Source organism: Bufo gargarizans, chromosome 8, assembly GCF_014858855.1.
Source record: "Bufo gargarizans isolate SCDJY-AF-19 chromosome 8, ASM1485885v1, whole genome shotgun sequence".
Taxonomy (NCBI): Eukaryota; Metazoa; Chordata; class Amphibia; order Anura; family Bufonidae; genus Bufo; species Bufo gargarizans.
In genome coordinates, this window is record NC_058087.1 from 60817713 (window position 1) to 60843685 (window position 25973).

General features: G+C 45.2%; 1 protein-coding gene across 1 annotated transcript in view; it reads right to left on the reverse strand.

Annotated features, from left to right (window-relative positions):
• Positions 1 to 25973, reverse strand: part of LOC122945723 (putative methyltransferase DDB_G0268948) — a 217187-nt gene that overhangs the window by 149550 nt on the left and 41664 nt on the right. The window contains exons 3-5 of the mRNA XM_044304885.1: positions 4075 to 4238; positions 3770 to 3983; positions 3280 to 3383 (exon numbers count right to left, since the gene is read on the reverse strand). Coding sequence (XP_044160820.1) covers positions 3280 to 3383; positions 3770 to 3983; positions 4075 to 4238 — 482 coding nt within the window. The remainder of the gene's footprint in view (positions 1 to 3279; positions 3384 to 3769; positions 3984 to 4074; positions 4239 to 25973) is intronic.

Here is a 25973-nt window from a genome sequence, read left to right on the forward strand (position 1 = left end):
TCTGCATTATTATGATCGGATCCGTTCAGAACGGATCCGATCGAACGCTAGTGTGAAAGTAGCCTAACAGACGGATAAAAGTTGTTTTTTTCGGTCACTGGGCTCATGGCAGGGTAAAAAGATTGTGCCCTGCACCCACACAACTAATTGTATGTAGATCGCTGAGTTAGATTTTCTCCTATTCTCTCCCTGAAATCACCAGCAGCATCCTCTCCCTACACTAGTAACAGCAGAGTGACGTTCAGCGCTACGTGACTCAAGCTTATATAGAGCCTGGGTCACATGCTGCACTGGCCAATCACAACCATGCCATTAGTAGGCATGGCTGTGATGGCTTCTAAGGTTAGACAGTTAAATGCTTGTTGATTGGCTGCTCTGCAGCCTTTCAAAAAGCGCAGAGAAATCGCTGAACACCGAACCCAAACATTTTAGTAAAACGGGTTCGCACAACCCTACTCGAGACCTATTTGAGGTGTTTTGTTGCCGAGAACCGGGATGACTGGTCATTGTTCTTGTCTCTAGCCGAATTTGCCTTAAATAAGCGTAGACAGGCGTCCACTGATAAGTCGCCATTTTTTGGTGCATATGGTTTTCACCCACAGTTTGGTACTTTTTCTGGTATTGAGACTTTGTTGTCATCTATTTGGCGGAAGATTCAAAAACATTTTTAAAAATGGGCAAAAAGTATGGCTGACAATAGACGTATGAGTGGTCCGGACCTGAGAGCGGGGGATTCTGTGTGGCTGTCCACATGAAACATTAAGTTGTAGGTACCCTCTTGGAAGTTGGGGCCAAGGTTTATTGGGCAATACAAGATCTCTGCCACTATTGTGTTTCACAAATCATTGCTGAAAAGATATGTCGAACCTGCTGAACCGTCCTCACTGCCACCCCCTCCTGTCATGGTGGACAGTAATCTTGAGTTTCAGATTGCCAGGATATTGAACTCATGTATTCTTCATGGATCTCTTCAGTATATTGTGCACTGGAAGGGTTACGGTCCAGAGGAAAGAATGTGGGTTCCTGCGACCAACGTGAATGTCAGTCGCCTTGTGAAGGCCTTTCACAGGGCGCATCCTGATAAGGTCGGTCCTGGGTTTCCGGAGGGCACCCGTAGAAGGGGAGTACTGTCACGGTCCCTCCCGTGACAGAGGTGAGAAGATCAGATAGACTTGCTGCACATGAGGCTATCTGACAGTTCTCTCTGTTTTCCTCATAGTTTCTTGTTGTTTGGCAGGATCACACCTCTCCACAGGTTCTGCTCATTATCAGTGATGAGGCTCTATTTAGGTCCACCTCACACTGCTGACCATGCGGTGGATGTTTCCTGTTGGAGTTGCTAGAGCTTGTTTTTTTTGGATAACATGCTTCTCCAAACATCCCAAAGCTAAGTGCTTGTTGCCTTTTCTGTTTGTTGTTCTCTAGTGTGTTTTGTTCTAGGCCTCAGGGAGACGCTGGTTCCTTCATCTGGGGAAAAAACAACTGTCTTGTCATCTGCTACCTATCCTAGGGCTCAGCAGTTTCAACAGGGCCTAGGTATATGGCGTATGAGTATTTCCACCATCAGGATCTGCTCATACTGGCAGGAGTTAGGGAAAGGCCTAGGGATTATTAGGAGGTCACCACCCCTCTTCCTTAGCTTTTGAGGCCTAAACTGGTCTATTTCCTTTGTGTGTATCTAGTGTTTTCCCCTTCTCCATTACCCATGACACTAAGTTCCAGCAGAAGAGGAAAAGTTCCTATTTACTCCAGCCAGCATAGCAGAACTGAGAAAGCTGCAGTATGCAAAGCTAAGATTGTTTCAGAAGTGTTTGCCTGCCAGAGTTAAGCCACTACCTGCTGATGACCAAGATATTGTTTGGAAACTGTTTGAATTACCGTTTATGCCAAGTAAATCTGTGTTCAACGTTAATACAACATCTGGACTCCATTTATTCTACTTCCTTCACCATCCAAATTATTCATCCCCTTTTTGCACTGCTTCGTCCAATCACGTCTGGGATCCAAGGATATCCAGGTAGGAGCATCGTGACACATGCCTATAACATCTACAGAGGCACTGTAGGCCACTTTGGCAATCCTACCCTAGGTACCAACACAACCATCTACAAAGAGGATTCCATGTCCTCGTCGCTTAACTGCAACTGGCGTCACGATTACTTGCTCTATAAGAGGGAAATATTTCGTAGAAACCTCCTAATGGGCAAGGGATACCCCAGGTCCGTGGTAGGGACGTTGCAGTTAGAGCCCCGATGGGCAGGTGCTCATTTGATGTTTTGTGTTAAGCTTTATGTGCTGTGGATTCACCCCAAGGGACAGTTAACTTGGAACCTGTATTGTGTTGTGCTGGATGAAAAATAAAACACTATTTGCACTTTTAACCACTGAAGTCTGAGAGTTTACTGTTGAAACATGCCACGATTACCCTACCCTTTCCACATCTACACTATACTCCTGCAGGGATAATTTTTCTAGACTTGCACATAATGAGCCAAGTTTTCTTCTGACAATTAGCACTTGTAACATAGTAACATAGTATATAAGGCTGAAAAAATACATTTGTCCATCTAGTTCGGCCTGTTATCCTGCAAGTTGATCCAGAGGAAGGCACAAAAAAAAAAAACTGAAGTAGAAGCCAATTTTCCCCACTTAAGGGGGAAAAAATGTCTTCCCAACTCCAATCAGGCAATCAGAATAACTCCCTAGTAGCTATAGCCTGTAATATTATTACACTTTTGAAAGCCCCTATTGAATTCTTTTATTTTACTCACCATCACCACCTCCTCAGGCAGAGAGTTCCATAGTGTCACTGCTCTTACCGTAAAGAATCCTTTTCTATGTTTGCGTACAAACCTTCTTTCCTCCAGACGCAGAGTGCATGTATAGATACAGGCAAGCATTCTGCCCCCATTAACATATAATTTTTGGATACCTGTTCCCAACAAACCACTTTCTCTTCTGACAAGTAGCACTTGTGCGTGTTATATGGGCAGGCATTCTTCCCCCATTAAAAGGTCATTTCTAATAACACCGTAGTTGTTTTTAATCATTATCTGCACCCAATAAAGGACAATTTTTTAAAGCTTTTCTATTATGAAAAAGCATAACATATGTGAATGTGCAGTGTGTTTTTAAATAAGCTGTTAACATCATCAACCAATTGGAGCAACTTTGGATTAGGGAGAATCGATTTGGGTCCAAACCCAACTTTTTGAAAATGTTATCAAACCGAATCACAAAAGGTTCACTTATCTGTGCATTAAATATGTAAAAACTTACAATTCCTTGTCCTTTAGTGGAATAGCCTCGTATATACTTTGGAACTGGCAAAGCAGGTGCTGTGCTATGCTTTTTGGAATGTGCTGGAGCAAAGTATCCCATACCTGCAAAAAATAAAATCAATTATAAAAAAATTCATTGAATGATGACTTTCATGAGGGTTGGACTGACCCGCAATCCTTTAGTTAGCCAAGGCCCTGACACAATATATCAGGTCTCAAAAGCTACAATAAAACCTCATTGGAGCCATTCACAAATAACCTATTTGACCTTATTGATATAATGCACAACCTATGATAACAGATTGCAATTAAACATGGACACATGTTCTGTATAGGTGGAGGATGTACGCTCAGAATCAATTGCTCTGATGGGCCCAAGAATCCTGAGTCCATATACAAATACAGCATCAAAGAATTCTACTATACACAAAAATGATGTACCGTACAAATTATATCTGCATTATCACTAATATCCATCAGCACGTTACCTCTGACATTACTGCGCTCAGATCACGTGACAAATCCTTGTATTCAATCTCAGTGGCTGGATAAAAAGCATGTAAAACCAGGCATCCATTTGTCTTCAGTACTCGAACTGACTCATTGAGAAACTTGTCTATTGTGAACCAATGTGCAGCACGTCCGGCATGCACCAGGTCCACAGAATCATTCTTTACAGGTAAGTTCTCCGCTGAAGCCACCCTATAGACAGAAGAGAGATTCCCAGGGTGACTGAGGCCATCTAATCCTATCATTATATTAGCAGAACTAGTCATTCCAGCGCAGTACTCACACGTACGACACATTGTTTGCGGATGTACTTTGTTTAGCCAAATTCATTTGGGATTCACTAATGTCTATTCCCAGGACCTTCTCAAAGTGAGGAGCTAGAGGTAAAATGTAGCTTCCAGTCCCACAGCCAACATCCACCAGCATTTCAAGGGGCTGCCCATTTGTCTGTAGAGAAGGGAAGAGGATATTTTGTAAAGCTGAATTTTTTTCTAAACACATTGGGGCAGTTTTACTAATCATGTGTAGTCAAAAAATGCAACAGATTAATCACATTTGTTGATGCGGGATGATCAATCCCGCTCACCTTTCGACTATCTAGACTGAGTTTATCCCAGTTATTATCTTACCTCATGCCACAATTTAGCAAATAACACATTTCAAGGGGTTGTCCAAATCCTATTAAAACTTTGCCAGCAACAGTAAATACTGTATGCAAAAGAAGTGTTATCAGTTTTTGCCCCTGCACTGTCCTACAATCCTCCTCGTCAGTGTTTACTTTCCTGGGTGCAGCAGTGACGTCCTGCACACCCGACATCACCACTGCAGCCAATTACTGCTTCCGCACTCGTGTGTAGTACTCTGCTGAGGCAGTGATTGGTTCCCCTTTGACATAGTATGTTGTGTATGGGACATCACTGATGCAGCCAAGAAGGTGACTTCATCGGTGTAGGACCAGAGCACAATGCTGGAAAGAAAAATGGTGAGCATCAATTCTTCCTTCTATTACTTTATCACATTTACTATTGGAAAAGTTTTGATTGAATGTAGACAAACCTTTTAATATATGTGGTGCCCAGCAGGTAAGCCATTTTTTTTTTTTTTACAAATGTTGGTGCATAAATCTCACACATTATGTTTATTATAATGACAGCAGTACATGGTACAGCACATACAATTGTCATTTGGTTTGTGTCTGTCCACTTCCATACATTGTATTTTCGTTTGAGAACATTAGGGCACATTTGTAAAGAAATGTCTGTTTACACAAATGAGAATCATTAATTCCTTCAAGCCATTTTTCATCCTCCTGAATCCTGACCCTGGTTATTTCTTGCCAATCTGACATGTGTCACTTTATGTGGTAATAACTTTGGAATGCTTTTACTTATCCAAGTGATTGAGATTTTTTTTGTAACACATCGTATTTCAAGTTTGTACTTAATGTTTTATCTTTATTTAATAGAAAAATTACAGAAAATCTGGAAAAATTACCAATTTTCAATATTTGAATTTCTCTGCTTTTGAGACTGATAATGCAGCAAGCCCTGGAGGAGCTGGTGTGGAGGATGGGAGTAGAAGTGGCCCTGATAAAGTGTAAGGCCTCATTTACACACACGTGGATTTTAACGGATCACGGTCCATGAAAACCTGGCCTGCCATACTGAGTGCTCGAGCGCACGGCGGCATTGGTTGCTATTGCGAAGTGCGCTTTGTGCCACCGCCACTGTACAGTAATACACTCGTATAGATCATACCAGTGTATTACTGTACAGCGGCACGAAGCGCATGGCATCATAACAACCAATGGGTGGGCCGTGAAAATCCACGTATGTGTGAATGAGGCCTAACATTGTACTCCATCAGGCCATTACTTCCCGAGTATTGGTGCTGTGGAAATTTAGTATTGAAGAACTAGGCCAGAATTAAACTTAACAAAGTCTTTATACTAAGTGCAACATAGAACTTAAAATGCATTCTGTGGCAGCAGACTAAGTGCAAATCTTCTCTTGCACCAGCAAAGATTACAGAGGCCTGTTGGATGGTGGCAATTTAGCACTTAGGTGGTACAGACTTAGTATTGTTTTAGGTGGTGGGTGTATTGCTGTAATACCTCACCTTGCAGTAGTGTCTTTAATACTGGTCATAGAAGTTCACTCTGCTGTCTAGTATTTCAATACTTCCCTTGCGGAAGATGAATGATTGATCTCTTGGGAGAATTCAGAGCAGGAGCCCTGACTTGAGCATCCTCTCCACTCAGTCTCTGGACAGAAAATCCCCCCTCCTGGCAGAAAGCAGTACCAGCCCACCCCTACCAAGAGGGAAGGAACAGGGTGGTTAGCCCTGTTCCTTGTTAACCCTTTGCCATCCATATCCTGCTGTAGCATACAGTCATAACAATAAAACAATACAAAATACATAATGCAAACTTTATACAAATTGTAGTACCCCCAAGGTCTGAGGAGCTACAATACTCCATAAAATAATTACTTAACATTCACCATATTTACACTTTATGTTGGCATCATTTTTTAAATGTAATTTTTTTTTTTTTTTTTTAGAACGTTAGATGTAAGGCTCAAAATTTTAGAAGCAATAAAAAAAATAATTACAGAAAATGTCCAAAACCGAATTTTTAAAAAGGACAATCTCAGTCGAAGTCATTTTGTGGGGCTTACGACATAGAAACCACCCATAAATTACATTTTAGAAACTACACCCCTCACATTATTCAAAACTGATTTTGCAAACTTTATTAGCCCTTTAACCTCCTCTGGACCGCCTAACGCACGGATGCGTCCTGGAGGTGGTCGAGTCATTCCTCCTGGGCGCATCCGTGCGTCATCTCGCGAGACGCGAGATTTCGGTCTGAGCCAGCCCGCGCATGCGCATTGCAGGCCGGCAAAAGTTCACGAACCATTTCGTCACCAGTCTGCCAGCCAATGATCGTTGCTGGCAGGCTGGCGATTTTTAAAATCTCTAATCAGAAGCCATCTAACACCTTATATTTGTAAATATAAGGTATTAAATGGCTTCTCTGCTCCTCTGCTGGTCCTTTTCGTCGGTTGGTCTCAGCAGAGGAGCAGGCATCACAGTGAGTAGCACCAAACACTACACCTTAGCCCCAGATCACCCCCCAGCACCCCAATAACCCCTTGATCATCCCTTCTTGCCCCTGTCAATCACCTAGAGAAAGGGAAAAAAGTGATCAGTGTAAACTGTCACTTTTTTTTTCCACTGGTATTGACTGTTAGGTTTTAGGATAGTTTAGGCCCCTTGGTTAGGTAGTTTAGCGATCGTTTAGCGCCCAGCCCACCGCACCGCAGTCACTTATTCGCTGATTAGCGTATCGCTAATCAGCTTTTGTACTTTTATAGTATCTGTAAGTGATCAAAACTGATCACAGTCAGATCTATAATAGTATTAGTGTCACTTTAGCTCGCCCTCCACCCAAAACGCAGTGTTTGCCCGATCAGGCCTGATCGGTCGCCCACACGTGCGTTCACCCACGCCCGCCCCGCCGCAGTGACAAAAAAAAATTTTGGGGATCACTGCACAATCACTTTACAAGCGCTGTGGCGATAAAAAAAAATCAGTTTTGATATTTTTTATCAATCGCAGCAGCCTCCGGTACTTCGCTAGCCTCCCATTTGTATGACAGGCTTGATTTTTTTCTTGGGTAGTCTCAGGGAATACCCCTAAATTTAGTAGTCCAAATGTCAAACAGGGGGTATTCTTCTGAAGAGGCCTACAGGCTTCTGACCCAGTCGGATGAGGAATGCGAACCCTCATCTGATGAATCTAGCAGGTCAGAATATGAACCTGTAGAAAGCAGTGGCAGGTGGCAGTCTGACCCAAAGTTTGGACGAGGAGGTTGAGGTCCCTGATAGCACCAGACGTACCCGGCCCCATGTCGCTAGACCACAGGTTGCGCAGGATCCGCTTCAAGGGCAGAAGAGTGGGGCTGGTGCTGTCGGATTACGTGGTGAGGCATACACCAGCAGCGCAGCCCATCCTGGACCTAGTACCAGCACTGCCGTACAACATGGTGAAGTGGCGAGCATCAGAAGGGCAGTTGAAGCTGGTACGGTGGCACGTGCAGTAGTTACCCCGTCGCAGCCACCGTAAAGACAGGCCCGTAGAGCCCCTAGAATCCCTGAGGTGCTGGCAAACCCTGATTGGCAGTCCCCAACTTCAGCCACACCTGTAGTTCCCCCTTTCACCACCCAGTTGGGAGTTCGGGTTGAGACAGCTCAGATCGGGTCGGCCCTGGGATTTTTTGAGCTGTTCTTGACTGGGGAGCTCTTGTACTTAGTTGTGGCAGAAACAAATCGGTAAGCCACTCAATTTATATCTGCCAACCCGGGAAGCTTTTATGCCCAGCCTTTCCGGTGGAAACCAGTCCAAGTTTCCGAAATTACCATTTTTCTGGGCCTTCTCCTCAACATGGGTCTAACCAAAAAGCATGAATTGCGGTCATATTGGTCCACGAACCCAATTCATCACATGCCCATGTTCTCTGCTGCTATGTCCAGGACACGATTTGAGACCATCCTGCGTTTCCTGCACTTTAGCGACAACACCACCTCCCGTACCAGAGTCCACCCAGCTTTTGACCGGCTCCACAAAATTCGGCCCCTCATAGACCACTTCAACCAGAAATTTGCAGATTTGTATACCCCTGAGCGAAACATCTGCGTAGATGAGTCCTTAATACATTTTACCGGGCGCCTTGGCTTCAAACAATACATCCCAAGCAAGCGCGCCCAGTATGGGGTCAAATTGTATAAGCTCTGTGAAAGGGCCACAGGCTATACCCACAAATTTCGGATCTATGAGGGTAAAGATCAGACCCTGGAGCCGGTCGGTTGCCCTGACTACCTGGGGAGCAGTGGGAAGACAGTTTGGGACTTGGTGTCACCCTTATTTGGCAAGGGGTACCATCTTTATGTGGACAATTTCTACACAAGTGTGGCCCTCTTCAGGCATTTGTTCCTAGAACAGATTGGCTGCTGTGGCACCGCGCGAACTAGTCGCGCGGGCTTCCCCCAACGGCTCGTTAACACCCGTCTTGCAAGGGGGGAGAGGGCTGCCTTGTGTAACCAAGAACTGCTCGCGGTGAAATGGAGAGACAAGAGTGACGTTTACATGCTCTCCTCCATTCACGCAGACACGACAATACAAATAGAATGGGCAACCAGTGTCATTGAAAAGCCCCTCTCAGTCCACCATTATTACCTTCACATGGGAGGGGTGGACTTCAATGACCCGATGTTGGCTCCGTATTTAGTTTCCCGATGCACCAGACGCTGGTATAAGGCTCCATTCACACGTCCGCAATGTGTTTTGCGGATACACGGAGCCACAGATCCGCAAAACACGGAAAGCGGCAATGTGCGTTCCGCATTTTGTGGACCGCACATTGCCGGCACTAATAGAATATGCCTGTTCTTGTCCGCATTTGCGGACAAGAATAGGACATGTTCTATTTTTTTGCGGAAACGGAAGCACGGATGCGGAAGTGCGGATCCGCAAATGTGGATGCGGACAGCACATTCCGGCCCCATTGAAAATGAATAGGTCTGCACCCGTTCCGCAAAATTGCGGAACGGATGCGGATCCATTTTGCGGACGTGTGAATGGACCTTACGAAGGTGTCTGTATATTTGATTCAATTGGCTGCATATAATAGTTTTGTTCTCTACAGTAAGGCTGGGAGAACAGGATCCTTCCTCAAATTTCAGGAAGAGATCATCGAGAACCTCCTGTATCCAGGAGGTTCCGTGGCCCCATCCACCAGTGTAGTTAGCCGTCTACACGAGCGACATTTCCCCAATATCGTTGCTGGTACCTCAACCCAACCGTCACCCCGAAAAAGATGTCGTGTCTGTAGCAGGAGTGGAATAAGGCGTGACACCCGCTATTTCTGTCCTGACTGCCCTGCCCACCCTGCCCTATGGTTAGGGGAGTGTTTCCGGAAGTACCACACACAGGTACACTTAGCATAGGGATCACATGTCACAGGACAGGTACACAGGGCTATTAGGGCCTATTCACACACAGCTGCTGCAAACCTCTCCTTTCACCTGGGACAAAGTGCATAATGCAATTCGCCACATCCTTGGGCAATTTGCGCTTTGCACATTGTCCCATGGGGGAGGAGAGGTTTGTCCTATAAAGGTAAAAAAACTAAAACAAAAAAAAAAACACCAGTAAGCAAAAAAGTTAACGTTCAGTTCAAAAAGTTAAATAAAGTTTATATGTTCTGTTCAAATGTTATTATAAAGTTAACAAAATGTATTGCGTTGCGGCCTGGTTTTTTCATTTTTATTTTTTTATTTTTTTTACCTTCCAGGTGGACCAACCTATCGACTAGCTGCAGCACTGATGTACATTCTGACAGAAGCATTGCGCTGCTGTCAGATTACACAAAAGTCGGTGTATGCGGCGCTGCAAGACGAGATTTCTCATCTGCAGTAAAAGATACGTTTGCAGAGGCATATGAGCTGAGGAGGCGGCGGTGTTCATATGCTTTGGCAAACACTTTGTATATAAAAAAAAAAAAAAAAAAATCCCGGCAATGATTTATTCATCCACATCAATTGATGTGAATGGAGAAATCGGGTTTGCCAGGGCATACGAGCTAAGTGGGTATGGATGTTGGGCGGAGCTCCTATGTCCTGGCAGACGCCTTTCCCCTCCTTTTTTTTTTTTGGCAGAGATTTTTTCATCCACATTGATCGATGTGAATGAAGAAATCTGTGCCGTTCATTTTTTCTTTCAGCCCAGAGGCTGAACGGAAAAAAATTATCTCATTACCTGTATGCTCAATATAAGGAGAATAGCAGAAACTCCTAATGCTGGTCATACATGTAATGATTGCGGAGACCCTCAAATGCCAGGGCAGTACAAACACCCCACAAATGACCCCATTTTGGAAAGAAGACACCCTAAGGTATTCGCTGAGGGGCATATTGAGTCCATGAAAGATTGAAATTTTTGTCCCAAGTTAGCGGAAAGTGAGACTTTGTGAGAATTTTTTTTAAAAATAAATGAATTTCCACTAACTTGTGCCCCAAAAAAAATTCTATGAACTCGCCATGCCCCTCATTGAATACCTTGGGGTGTCTTCTTTCCAAAATGGGGTCACATGTGGGGTATTTATACTGCCCTGGCTTTTTAGGGGCCCTAAAGCGTGAGAAGAAGTCTGGGATCCAAATGTGTAAAAATGCCCTCCTAAAAGGAATTTGGGCACCTTTGCGCATCTAGGCTGCAAAAAAAGTGTAACACATGTGGTATCGCCGTACCCAGGAGAAGTTGAGGAATGTGTTTTAGGGTGTCATTTTACATATACCCATGCTGGGTGAGATAAATATCTTGGTCAAATGCCAACTTTGTATAAAAAAAAGGGAAAAGTTGTCTTTTGCCGAGATATTTCTCTCACCCAAAATGGGCATATGTAAAATGACACCCCAAAACACATTCCCCAACTTCTCCTGAGTACGGCGATACCACATGTGTGACACTTTTTTGCAGCCTAGGTGGGCAAATGGGCCCACATTTCAAAGAGCACCTTTCGGATTTCACAGGGCATTTTTTACAGATTTTGATTTCAAACTACTTCTCACGCATCTGGGCCCCTAAAATGCCAGGGCATTATAACTACCCCACAAGTGACCCCATTTTGGAAAGAAGACACCCCAAGGTATTTCATGATGGGCATAGTGAGTTCATGGAAGTTTTTATTTTTTGTCACAAGTTAGTGGAATATGAGACTTTGTAAGGAAAAAAAAAGAAAAAATAATCATTTTCTGCTAACTTGTGACAAAAAATAGAAAGTTCTATGAACTCACTATGCCCATCAGCGAATACTTTAGGGTGTCTACTTTCCGAAATGGGGTCATTTGTGGGGTTTTTCTACTGTCTGGGCATTGTAGAACCTCAGGAAACATGACAGGTGCTCAAAGTCAGAGCGGCTTCAAAAAGCGGAAATTCACATTTTTGTACCATAGTTTGTAAATGCTATAACTTTTTCCCAAACCATTTTTTTTTTACCCAAACATTTTTTTTATCAAATACATGTAGAACAATAAATTTAGCAAAAAATTTATATTTGGATGTCTTTTTTTGAAAAATTTTACAACTGAAAGTGAAAAATGTCATTCTGTTTTCAAAAATTTCGTTAAATTTCGATTAATAACAAAAAAAGTAAAAATGTCAGCAGCAATGAAATACCACCAAATGAAAGCTCTATTAGTGAGAAGAAAAGAAGGTAAAATTCATTTGGGTGGTAAGTTGCATGACCGAGCAATAAACGGTGAAAGTAGTGTAGTGCAGAAGTGTAAAAAGTGGCCTGGTCATTAAGCTAGGGGGGCTGAAGTGGTTAAGTGTTCCACAGGAATTAAAAGGAAAATGAAGGTGACATTTCAAAATGTTCTCCTTTTTAATCCATTTTCGAGTAACACTTTGCGTTAGTCAAATAAACTTCAATATTGATTATTCATATGTTTTTTGAAGGGAACATTTCACTGGAATAATTTTCAGGCACCATGTCGCATTTGAAGACACCCTGAGGTACCCAAAAAGTAAACCTATTTTGGAAACTACATCCAACACAGAATTTGTAAAGGTATGTAGTGAGTAGGGACAAGCGAATCCGAACTGTAAAGTTCAGATTCGTACCAAACATCGGGGGTTTGGGCACCTGAAACCGAATTTTGTCACTGAAGTCCGTGTTTGTGTTCAGTGTTCAGATGCTGAATAAAGTTTGTTGAAAGGCTGCAGCACAGCCAATCAACAAGCTTTTTAGCTGTGGGTACTTCAAAGCCATCACAGTTATGCCTAGTATTGGCATGGCTGCGATTGGCCCGCGCAGCAAGTGACACAGCCTGTATAACTGCCAATTCATGTTTGGCGCCACCATTCTGCTCTAAATATTGTAGAGACAGGACGCAGCTCGAGTGAGGCACAGTATTAGGCAAAAAGTCTCTGGGTGGAGTCGGCTATAAGGCTGTGAAGGGGCAGTCTGCAAAACCGCTTTGTAGGGAGAGTGTGCAATAATGCTCTGGCTACAGTCTGCAAAATGCTGTGCGTGTAGTCAGCAATAAGGCTTTGGGTGCAGTTTAAAATAAGGCTCTACACTCGTGACACAAATACCATTGTTCATCTGAATGTTAATTCTGTGTGTGATCTATAGCCCTTTTTTGGGGGTGAGATACACCTGCTTTGCACCCGTGACACAGAAATACAATCGTTAACCTGTCTGTTAATTCTGTGTGTGAAAATCCCATTTCTTGGGGTGAGATACACCTCATTTGACACAGAAATACAATTGTTCATCTGTCTATCAATATTGTGGGTGACAAATAAGAGACGTGACCATGGTCGTGGTGCTGCTGGTGTTGGTGGAGCTCCTGCTGCAGGGAGATGATGTGGCTGATCTGTGCCAGCTACGTGCTCAAATTAAACACCTTCCTCTGGTGCCCGCAGGCAACAGGACGTTCTGTGTCATTTTGTGGGCCCAAGTACCGATGTACGAATGGTGAGGACTAGTGATGGACCAACATCTGCCGGGACGGTTTGTGAACGTGATCAAATGTTCGCGAACCGCAAGTTCGCGGTGGGTCCCATTCATTTTAATGGCAGGCGAACCTGAAACCCCTTCAGCACATATTTGCAGCCAAGAAATAATTACTAGAAGTGCACAAATAGTCCCACAACATGGATAGTGATATACCAGATGTATTATTCGAATTTGCGATCTCCATTCATTATTTTTTTTTCAATGCAAAATATCGGCAATATAATTTTCACGTACGCGCATGCACACACCAGTTATAATAATTTTTTCCAATACCGTTTGTCACTGTGTGTAGCAGAGGGAACGCCGCAAAACCGCAAACAAATGCTTGCTGTACCAAAATGCTCTATATAGAAAGTATATTATTGGTATATAACACCCCGCTTCTATCAGTTTTTTGGGGGGGCAACTGGTATATCACACCAGTTATAATTATTTTTTGTAATTGCGTTTGTCACTCTGTGTAGCTGCAGTATCGCTGTAGAACCGCTCACCACTGCTGCACAATACAAATCCACTATAATCTGTTTTCTATGTTAGAAAGTATATTATAAGTGTATTACACCCCTCTGTACTGCACACCTATCAATAGTACACCTATACCAGTCCTTAAAAGGACTTTTGTGGACCTATTTGATAGCGTTTTTGTTCCTAATAGCCTGTCCCTGCTCCACACAGCAACCTTTCCCTACACTGACAAAAGACTGAATGTAAAATGGCGGCCAGATCTGGTCTATTTATAAGGTAGGGGGTATTTCCATGTGCTGAAACTTTTCAATTGGCTGTCCTGTACCACCTGATTGATGTGTCATGGGTCAAAGTTCTTCACAATGTAAAAGAATATGGCGGGCGCGAATATTGCCATATGTCCGCATGTTTGGCGAATCGTGAACGAGCAAAGTTCGCTGCGAACCGACCGCCGGGCGTACCGCAAGGCCATCTCTAGTGAGGACAGAACAAGTAGAGGCGATATTAGGTTGGATGGATGAGAGTGCCTCCAGTTCTTTCACATTTCTTCCAGCTAGTCCACTGCTGTAAGTGCAGGGCCATCTTTAATATTGATTGGACCCTGGGCAAAAATTTACTTGGGCCCCCTGGATCCCGCCTTCCCACACCTTAGCAGGCAATCACGCCCTCCACCACAACACACACACACAAAAAAATCCACATATCTGGTAGAGTACAGTGAATGACTGTAAATACCCCCCACAGTATACAGGCCCCCCCACAGTATACAGGCCCCCACACAGTATACAGCCCCCACACAGTATACAGCCCACACAGTATACAGTCCCACACAGTATACAGCCCACCACAGTATACAGCCCACCACACAGTATACAGCCCACCACACAGTATACAGCCCCACACAGTATACAGCCCACCACAGTATACAGCCCACCACACAGTATACAACCCATCACACAGTATACAGCCCACCACACAGTATACAGCCCACCACACAGTATACAGTCCCACACAGTATACAGCCCCCACACAGTATACAGCCCCCACACAGTATACAGTCCCACACAGTATACAGCCCCCACACAGTATACAGTCCCACACAGTATACAGCCCCCACAGTATACAGTCCCACACAGTATACAGTCCCACAAAGTATACAGCACCCCACTATACAGTAGTTTACAGTATATTAACATAACAGCCCCTGAGTGTCACCTTTTTCAGATGTAATCTTCACACAAAAAAGCTCCACAGTTAACTTCTGCAACACTCCACAGGACCTGTGATGACCTCATAGCCATGTGACCAGTAATTGCTAGGCTACTGGTCACATGGTGATGATGTCATTAAGGTCGAAATCACAACTTTAACACAGTACGATCATGATGTCTGGACTCCTGGTAGAGCTGACAGCCTGACACCCGGGGCAGTGGCAAGCAGGGCTCAAGAGGCATCTGCCTTGGGCCCCCCAGGAGCAACTGGGCCCGGGGCAGCTGCCCCTTTTGCCCCTTGGTAAAGACGGCCCTGAGTGCAGAGTTGCCACCGTCGACCCACGGACATCCGTCTTCCACCTCAACCCCTTGCACATCAGCCAAGCAGTCTGAGCCCCAAGTCATGCAGCAGTCACTTATGCTTTCTGATGACTCTGCTGGTGGGGGTTCCATAGGCCATCCACCTAGCCTGGCCCCAGAAGTGGAAGAGATTGAGTGCATTTATGCCCGACCACTTATGTTTGAGGATGAGGACATGGGAGGACCACTGCAGCATGTCTCTGAGGATGATGACGAAACACAGGTGCCAACTAGGGTTGAGCAAACCCGAACTGCAGTTTGGGTTCTGTGTTCCGGCGATTTTATCATTTTCCATTACAGAATGCTAAATAAAATGTCCATTGTGGGGTTAAAATAATAAATTTAAAAAAACTCACCTCGTCCACTTGATCACGCAACCGGTATCCTCTTCTTTCTTCAGGACCTGCAAAAAGACCTGCGATGACGTCACCTTTTATCTTCATTCAGCAGCACCTGCGATGAAGTCACCGCGCTCGCCACGAAGTGAGCGCGGTGATGTCATCGCAGGTCCTTTTTCAGGTCCTGAAGAAAGAAGATATTGGCTGCACAATCAAGTGGATGAGTTTTTTTTATTATTTTAACCCCTCAATGGACATTTTATATAGCATTCTATCTTAAGAATGCTATTGTGCTGTTCTTTTCAAATTGAATTCCTGCACTGTATTATTATATCTCCTTTTACTATGTTGTTTCTATGTATTGTTTGTCTGCTGCCATCTGCTGGCCGGAATTCGTATGCTGCAAGCCTTGTTTCTTGTCTATAAAGTTTTTCTCTGCTGGGCGTGGTTTTAGCAGCCTTGGTCCTTGCCACTTCCTGTAGCCATTTTCAGTGCTGCACTCCTTGTGACTGGAGACTCACACCTTGGCTTGTGAAGGCATCAGTTTTTGATCAGCAGTTGCCTCAGCACTTAGCCTCAGGAAAGACATCCACATCACAGCATCTACTGCATTCCTGTACTGCATCACTGTATGTAGCTGCTCTGGATCAAATAAACCCATGTTTGATTGCATCCTCATGTCTACGGAGGGGCTACCAGAAAAGGCAGTAAAATGTATCCCATCATTGACGACCAAAGCAATCGCTCCCTAGCAGGACCTAAATTCTTTGAAGCCTTTGGAATAAAGGGACCGTCAGAACCCTACATCTTAAACGCCTGCTCGGGTCGCATAGAGACTAGCGGCAGGAGGGCACAAAGATTCATCGCTTGTTCCGTCAGTGGGAATACAGAAATACCTCTACCGACGCTGATTGAATGCGATCAAATACCCAACCATGGGGATGAGATTCCTACCCCGGAAGCTGCATTTCACCAACCACACCTAAGGCACCTAGCCAACGTTATCCCACCTATGGACAACAACGCCGAGATTCTACTCCTTGGCAGAGACAATCTAGGGGTACACAAGGTGCGTCAACAGTGTAATGGTCCCGACTATGCACCATACGCCCAGAGACTGGACTTGGGATGGGTAGTCATAGGAAATGTATGCTTGGATCAACTAAGAATCCACTCTTTCAAAACGTACGTGCGTGGAGATGGACGCACAACTTGCATTAAGCCTTGCCCTCATCACTACGAGGTGAAAGAGAAACCTCCAGACCTCATACAACCACCTGGCAACATTCCTTCCTTCTTTGCCGACAACTTGGGAAGATTAGTCAAGCAAGGACGATGATAAAGTAGCTTTGTCAGTAGAAGACAGAGAATTTATCAAGATAATGGACAATGAGTTCCTTAAAGATGAAACCAATCACTGGGTTTTTCCATTACCCTTCCGAGCTACCAGGGTGAGACTCCCGAACAATAGAGAACAAGCTCTGTCTAGATTTAACTCTCTTCAGCGTACCATGAACAGTAAGCCTGAGATGAGAGAACAAATTGTTGCCTTTATCGACAAAATATTCCGCAACAACCATGCAGAACCAGCTCCTCCCTTAGGGAAGAACGACGAGTGCTGGTACTTGCCTTCATTTGGAGTGTATCACCCACGGAAACCTAATCAAATTAGGGTTGTTTTCGACTCAAGCGCCAAACATCAAGGTGTATCTCTTAATGATGTCCTTCTCACAGGTCCTAATCTGACGAATAACCTAGTTGGAGTGCTGATGAGGTTCAGAAAATAACTAGTTGCCATCACTGCCGACATTGAACAGATGTTCCACTGTTTCGTAGTCAGAGAGGACCACCGGAATTTCCTCAGGTTTCTGTGGTACAAGAATAATGACACCAAAGCAGAGATGGCAGAATATCGAATGAGGGTACACGTATTTGGAAACAGCCCTTCACCTGCCGTGGCAACTTACGGCCTTCGGCGCACTGCATTAGAGGGAGAATCCGAGTATGGTAAAGACGCCAGAGACTTTGTAGAACAGGACTTCTACGTAGACGATGGACTCAAATCACTACCGACTGAAGAAGCGGCCATCGATCTGCTCAAAAGGACTCAAAGTATGTTGTACCAAGCCAAACTTATACTACACAAAATTGCCTCAAACAGCCTGGCCGTTATGAAGGCCTTCGAATCAGGCGATCATGCACCAGGATTCAAGGACATTAACTTGGGACTGGACAGCCCACCTGTGCAGAGGAGCTTGGGCCTCAGATGGGATCTCTCGGCTGACTCCTTCGGGTTTCAGATAAGTTGCGCAGACAAGCCATTTACAAAACGAGGCGTCCTATCAGTGGTAAACAGCCTATTTGATCCGCTGGGATTTGTAGCGCCCATCACCATACAAGGTAAATCTCTACTGAGACAGTTCTCTGAAACAGTCAAGGATTGGGATACCCCACTTCCCTCCGAGAAAGAGCAAAAATGGGAAGCCTGGAAGCGATCCTTGTGTGCCTTGGATGAGATCCATATCCCGAGATGCTATGTTAAAACCTCACTTTCCTCTAGCATAAAGAAAGAACTCCACGTGTTCTCAAACGCCTCCACGGAGGCCATCGCAGCAGTCGCCTATCTGAAGGTGACAGAACCCAACAACCAAAATCACATTGGATTCGTCTTTGGTAAGGCTAAGTTAGTCCCTAAGCCCGATCATACTATTCCCAGACTGGAACTTTGTGGGACTGTGTTGGCAGTGGAGATTGCGGATTTCATACAACAAGAACTGGGTGTCGAGATAGCTGAAGTCCAGTATTACACCGACAGTAAGGTCATTTTGGGTTACATCCACAATCGGACCAAGCGATTTTATGTGTACGTTAGTAACCGCATAGAGAGAATCAGGAGATCCTCCGAACCTGAACAATGGCACTATGTACCATCCGAACTTAATCCAGCAGATCACGCCACTAGGCCTATGTCTATAGGTTCATTTACTAACTCTACTTGGCTTACAGGTCCAGAGTTTCTGCTTGGAGAGGCAGACAAATGTGTACAGGAAGCTTTCAGCATCCAGGATCCGGAAAATGATCCAGAAATCCGTGCTGAAGTTAGCGCATTAGTCACTGGAACTAAGCAAACAGCCAGCTTCGGTTGTCAGCGCTTTGAGCGTTTCTCCAGTTGGATGAGACCCATCGAGAACGTCCCTGACGGGTGAACAGGACTGTATCTAGCTTTGCAGATCTTCACCATTCCAAGTTGGAAAACAGGACTAATCTATGTTTTGCATTTTAACATGTTCTTTTTACAGGTTGTTTTATATTTTATGGACATTCGTCATAGTGAAATCCCCAAAGTGAATTTCAGACGGGGAGTGTGCTGTTATTTTCAAATTGAATTCCTGCACTGTATTATTATATCTCCTTTTACTATGTTGTTTCTATGTATTGTTTCTCTGCTGCCATCTGCTGGCCGGAATTCGTATGCTGCACGCCTTGTTTCTTGTCTATAAAGTTTTTCTCTGCTGGGCGTGGTTTTAGCAGCCTTGGTCCTTGTCACTTCCTGTAGCCATTTTCAGTGCTGCACTTCTTGTGACTGGAGACTCACACCTTGGCTTGTGAAGGCATCAGTTTTTGATCAGCAGTTAGCCTCAGGAAAGACATCCACATCACAGCATCTACTGCATTCCTGTACTCCATCACTGTATGTCGCTGCTCTGGATCAAATAAACCCACGTTTGATTGCATCCTCATGTCTACGTCTGGATCCATCTAACCTGAGCATCTGCCGGTCCGCTCTGCTCCACTGCTTGAATACGAAGGTAGGACAGTCACAAGGTCATTATCAGTTACACCTTCATTCGCCTTCATGTGGGGACAGAACAGCTATTATTTTCAGTTATAACCATGTTATAATGGAAAATAATAAAGTAAAGTTCGGGTCCTCATTGACTTTAATGCGGTGCAGGTTCGGGTTCAGTGTTTGGGTCAAGTTCGGGTCCCGAACCTGAACTTTGACCTGAAGTTCGTCCGAACCAAGCGAAACCGAACTTCACCGGGTTTGCTCATCTCTAATGCTGCAGCCTTCTGCAGTGTGCAGACCAACAAGGAGGGCAGGGGTGGGGAGTGGGTGAAAGATGATGTGGAGAAAGAGGTGATGGTCACACAGGACCAGACGCACAGCAAAAGAGGGTGCAAAAGCACAGTGGCTGGCCCCTAGCCAGTACGCCTGCTACTGCCCACTGCACCGAGGGACTGAGCACACCAAAGCCAGCTCAAAGGAGTTCCCTGGCACAGCATTTCTTCAGGCAATGTGCTGATGACAAGACACGAGTGGTTAGCACACTGTGCATTCAGAGCCTCAAGTGAGGCATAAATGTTCTAAACCTGAGCACCACCTGCATAACCAGGCATCTAAATGCAAGGCATGAGCTGCAGTAGAGTAAACACCTGAAAAACGACGAAAGATCTAAGGCTCCTCCTGCTCCCTCGTCTGCTGCGGTCTGGGCCTCTTCATCCCCCTCTCGAAAAACAACTAGCTCCCTGCAAAGAGAGAATATGACAGCACAGCAGCAGTGTCACCGAGCATCTCCACACTGTCCCATAAAAGCGTTCAGCTGTCTATTCCCAAAAGAGTTCATTCATATGAACGTATTTTCTTTCCGTGTCCGCTCATTTATTTTTTTTTTTTTAACTATTCCCTTCAATGGGTCTGCAAAAAAAAAAAGAAAGTTACTCCGTGTGCATTCCGTGTCCTATTATTGTCTGCATTATGCACAAGGATAGTACTGTTCTATTAGGGGCCGGCTGTTCAGTTCCGCAAAATACGGAATGAACACGGATGTCCGCAAAATACATACGGTCATGTGTATAAGCCCAAACACTGTTAGTGTTTTGACTAATAGAGTGCCAGATCATGACCGATCAGGTTTTAATCCTGGGACTCCAGCATAGGGATGGTCGACCAGTTGTGGACTTGCCGCTTAGGGCTTGCTCTGCAAGTAGGCAGGGACAGCGGGTTGGGTGCAAGTTAGAACTCACTGTGTAAGTGTGTTTCCCTGTCTACTGTGCTGACATTAATACAACATTGATAATGGTTTATTTACTTTTATATCATTCACCCAACTAAGGCTACTTTCACACTAGCGTTCAGAGCGGATCCGTTCTGAACGGATCCGCTCATATAATGCATACGGTGGCTCCGTTCAGAACGGATCCGTCTGCATTATATTGTATAAAATTTTCTAAGTGTGAAAGTAGCCTGAGCGGATCCGTCCAGACTTTTACATTGAAAGTCAATGGTGGACGGATCCGTTTGAAGATTGAGCCATAGTGTGTCATCTTCAAAAGGATCCGTCCCCATTGACTTACATTGTAAGTCTGGACGGATCCGCACGCCTCCGCACGGCCAGGCGGACCCCCGAACGCTGCAAGCAGCGTTCAGGTGTCCGCCTGCTGAGCGGAGCGGAGGCTGAACGCTGCCAGACTGATGCATTCTGAGCGGATCTGCGTCCACTCAGAATGCATTAGGGCTGGACGGAAGCGTTCGGGTCCGCTTGTGAGCCCCTTCAAACGGAGCTCACAAGCGGACAGCCGAACGCTAGTGTGAAAGTAGCCTTAAAAGGTTAAATCAGGTTTTAACAAAATTTTCTAAGAATATTTGGTGGTTATTAGTGATGAGCGAGCATGCTCGGCCGAGTACCGGTTCGGCTCGAGCATCGCTATGCTCGGCAGATTCAAGCGCTCGGCCGAGTACCACATGTGCTCGAGCGCCATGCTAGAGTCTCCTCCCTGCACGTTTGGTGCCTTCTAACCAGCCACTAAACATGCTGGTAAGTATTGCCATCACTGTAATGCCATTAGCCATGTTTTCTACTGGCATTACAGTGATTGGCTAGCCAGAACACGCCATCGGGTGCTATATAGCACCCGGTCACGCGGGTTCGGCTCATTGAGAGTCAGGGAGAGCTGCTGTTAGGAAGGGACAGAGAGTGTATTTGGGACAGAGATAATTTGATCTCAAATTACTCATTTTAAACATGTTTCAAAAACCCAAAAGTCCTTTTAAGGACTACTGTGTGTGTTGGCAGCAATTTAAAGTGCTTATTTACAAACAAACAAAAAAATCGCTTCATTGGCTATCTTAATAGAAGGTGTCTGCAGTGACTTCAGACATCTGTGCAATACCTTCTGTGTATCAGGGGCATAGATAGGAAGAATATCAGTGAAAACAGCACCCAGTTCTGTTGTCTGCGGCAGAAACCGTTTATCGCAGTACATTGCAAAAAGTGAAAATCAATATACCGTATATACTCTAGTATAAGACGAGTTTTTGGGCACAAATTTTTGTGCTCAAAAAGCCCCCTCGTCTTATACTCGAGTCTACTATCTTACTTTGTCTTTGCTCCGGTAATGCAGGCTGTGCGGGGGGCGGCGCTCACTCACTGACGTCACGCGCCTGCGCCGCCTAGTGGGAGCAGGCGCGTGACGTCAGTGAGTGAGCGCCGCTTCCCGCACTGCCTGCGGCTGCTATTACCGGAGTAAAGACAAAGTAAGATATCCAAAGTTAAAGAATACTGATGAATACTACTTTATAAATATACTGCTGTGAGCGTCGGGGAGGGGGATCTGTGGATGGCACTGTAGGGGGATCTGTGGATGGCAGTGCCATCCACAGATCCCCCTACAGTGCCATCCACAGAGCCCCCCTCCCCTAAACAGTGCCATCCTGGCACTGTTTAGGGAAGGGGGGATCTGTGGATGGCACTGTTTAGGGGGGAATCTGTGGATGGCACTGTTTAGGGGGGATCTGTGGATGGCTCCCTGTATTTAATGCAGAGTGTGTGTGTATATAATGCACACACTCTGCATTAAATACAGGGAGTCAGACTCCCATCAATCTGAGTCACCGTCTTGCAGATGTGTGTATATAATGTAGAGTGTGTGCATTATATACACATACACTCTGCATTATAGCTGCATTTCCCACCCTAGTCTTATACTCGAGTCACTAATTTTTCCCATTTTTGGGGGTAAAATTAGGGGCCTCGGCTTATACTCTGGTCGGCTTATACTCGAGTATATACGGTATATATAAAAATTTCACTGAATCTGCACACAGTTTTGTTGTCTGCAGTAGAAACAGTTTATCACAGCGCATTGCATTTCTACACCATGTTCAATCCCTTTTATTGGGAATAATATAGTCATAAATATAAACATCATAAAACAGTGTCTGTACTGTAGATTACAATAATCTGTGGCTAAAATACTGTCCAAAATCTATGCTTTTCTGTGTCATATACTGCCCTGTATCTGAAAACAGTCTTTTGTGGACAATAAAAAAAACAGCGTCACAACCAGTAAAATATCCATAAATATAAAAAAGGCCAGGACTAGAGATGTCGCGAACATAAAATTTTATGTTTGCGAACGAAAATTTTTGCAAATGTTCGCGAACGTGCGAACCGCCATTGACTTCAATAGGCAGGCGAATTTTAAAACCCACAGGGACTCTTTCTGGCCACAATAGTGATGGAAAGGTTGTTTCAAGGGGACTAACACCTGGACTGTGGCATGCCGGAGGGGGATCCATGGCAAAACTCCCATGGAAAATTATGTAGATGACGCAGAGTCGGGTTTTAATCCATAAAGGGCATAAATCGCCTAACATTCCTAAATTGTTTGGAATAACGTGCTTTAAAACATCAGGTATGATGTTGTATCGATCATGTAGTGTAACAGTTACACCCGCTTCACAGTGACAGACCAAACTATGACAGACCAAACTCCCTGTTTAACGCACCGCAAACAGTCCATTTGCACAACCGCAAACTCCCCATTTGCACAAGGTTGGATACCAAGCTAGCCATGTCCCGTTCCGTGTCCTCACTGATGTCATTGAAGGTCTCTTCCTCCACCCAGCCACGTACAACACCAAGGGTCCCCGAAAGGTGACAACAAGCCCCCTGGGACGCCTGCTGTGTTTGGTCTTTCACCTCCTCAAAGCCACCTTCCTATTCTGACTCCTCTTCTTCAGACTCCTCTCTCTGCGTTGCCTCTCTCTGCGTTGCCTCTCTCTGCGTTATTATAAGGTGTGTTAAGTAGTACTATTCCTATCAGTTTAATCCCTGTTACGTCCCCTATCAGTGGACGTGTATATGGAATCGATTTTAGGAACCGGGAGATGGAAAAAGATGCTTTAATCAGTTTAATCCCTGTTACGTTCACTAGTATCATTATTATTATTATAAAGTGTGTTAAGTAGTACTATTCCTATCAGGGGACGTGTATGGAATAGATTTTAGACAACCACAAAGAGTTGTCAATAGTTGACACACTTATGACATAAATTGTATTCCTCTATGCGTCAATCTTGGTGTAGTGATGACTGTGCTCATGCGCACGTTTGGGAGATTGCAGGCAATGGGGTTTTTTCAAAGCCTATGGTCATGCTTGAGGTAGTTCAGTGACAGTTAAGTGACTCAGAAAACAATGATTCTGCAGTGTGGGCCCATTGTTGGCCTAGTAGGCTTTAATGATCACCTTAGATGATCACAAAGAAAATTAATGTTTTTTCTATGCAAAATTATCCAGCCGATCGCTTTTGGTCTGTTCACAATGAAGCAACGACCTTATCATCTGGGGTGTGCCAACATTGCCATTGCCAACACACTCATAGAGGTGGTCGCTTCATTGTGATACGCAAGCCCCTTCACCACAACAAGGTAACGATCACGAAGGGGAATTTTTTTTTTTTGTTTGGTTTTTGAAGCCACAGTGCAGCACCAGAGGCCAGAAAAATTGATGTTTCCCAGGCAGAAAGTGCCCTAAAACATTGCGGCTTGAACCCTAGTTGGTGGTGGATAAGTCACATCCAGCATTCAGAGATAAAATACAGCAGTGTGTGGACCATTTTTAGCCCAAGGCAGCTCATCTCAGTCATCGGGCCTTTTTTAGTCGAATGTATCGCCCACTGTCAGTCCCTTTGGGATCCATCCCTCATTCATCTTAATAAAGGTGAGGTAATCTAGACTTTTTTTGACCTAGGCGACTTCTCTTCTCAGTGACAATACCTCCTGCTGCACTAAAGGTCCTTTCTGACAGGACACTTGAAGCGGGGCAGGCCAGAAGTTCTATCACAAATTGGGATAGCTCAGGCCACAGGTCAATCCTGCACACCCAGTAGTCAAGGGGTTCATCGCTCCTCAGAGTGTCGATATCTGCAGTTAAGGCGAGGTAGTCTGCTACCTGTCGGTCAAGTCGTTCTCTGAAGGTGGACCCCGAAGGGCTATGACGATGCGTAGGACTTAAAAAGCTCTGCATGTCCTCCATCAACAACACGTCTGTAAAGCGTCCTGTCCTTGCCGCCGTGGTCGTGGTAGGAGGAGGATTACTTTCACCTCTTCCCCTGTTAGATTCCCGTTGTGCTGTGACATTACCCTTATACGCTGTGTAAAGCATACTTTTTAATTTATTTTGGAACTGCTGCATCCTTTCCGACTATCGGTAATTCGGTAACATTTCAGGCACTTTCTGCTTATACCGGGGGTCTAGTAGTGTGGCCACCCAGTACAGGTCGTTCTCCTTCAGACTTTTTATACGAGGGTCCCTCAACAGGCACGACAGCATGAAAGACCCCATTTGCACAAGGTTGGATGCAGAGCTCCTCATGTCCCGTTACTCATCCTGACTGATCTCACTGAAGGTCTGTTCTCCCCCCCCCCCCCCCCCCCCCCCAGCCACGTACAACACCATGGGTACCAGATAGGTGACAACGAGCACCCTGGGATGCATGCTGTGGCAGTGGTGGATCCAGGGGGGGCAAAGGAGCAATTGCCCCCCCCCCCCCGAGCTGGCGGCGGCGGCAGCGGGGCACAGGGAGATGAGCGCTTCCATTGTGGAAGCGCTCATCTCCAGTCATCTGTATCGCCGTCCTCAGGACAGCGATACAGATGCCTGCCTGTGCTGCGGCAGGGAAGGGAGAGGCGTGTCCCTTTCCCTTCCTCTGATAGGCTGCCGGCCTAGTGCCTGCAGCCTATCAAAGGCCATCGCGCCACCTGAGCCATACAGCGTGGGACACAGGCCAGAAGAGGCCTGCATCGCATCGCTGACATGGAGGTAAGTATGCGTTTTTTTTTCATTATATACAATACTTTTACTGGCAAAGGGGGGCTGTTATTACTGGCAAAGGGGGGCTCTTATTACTGGGGGCTGTTATTACTGGCAAAGGGGGGCT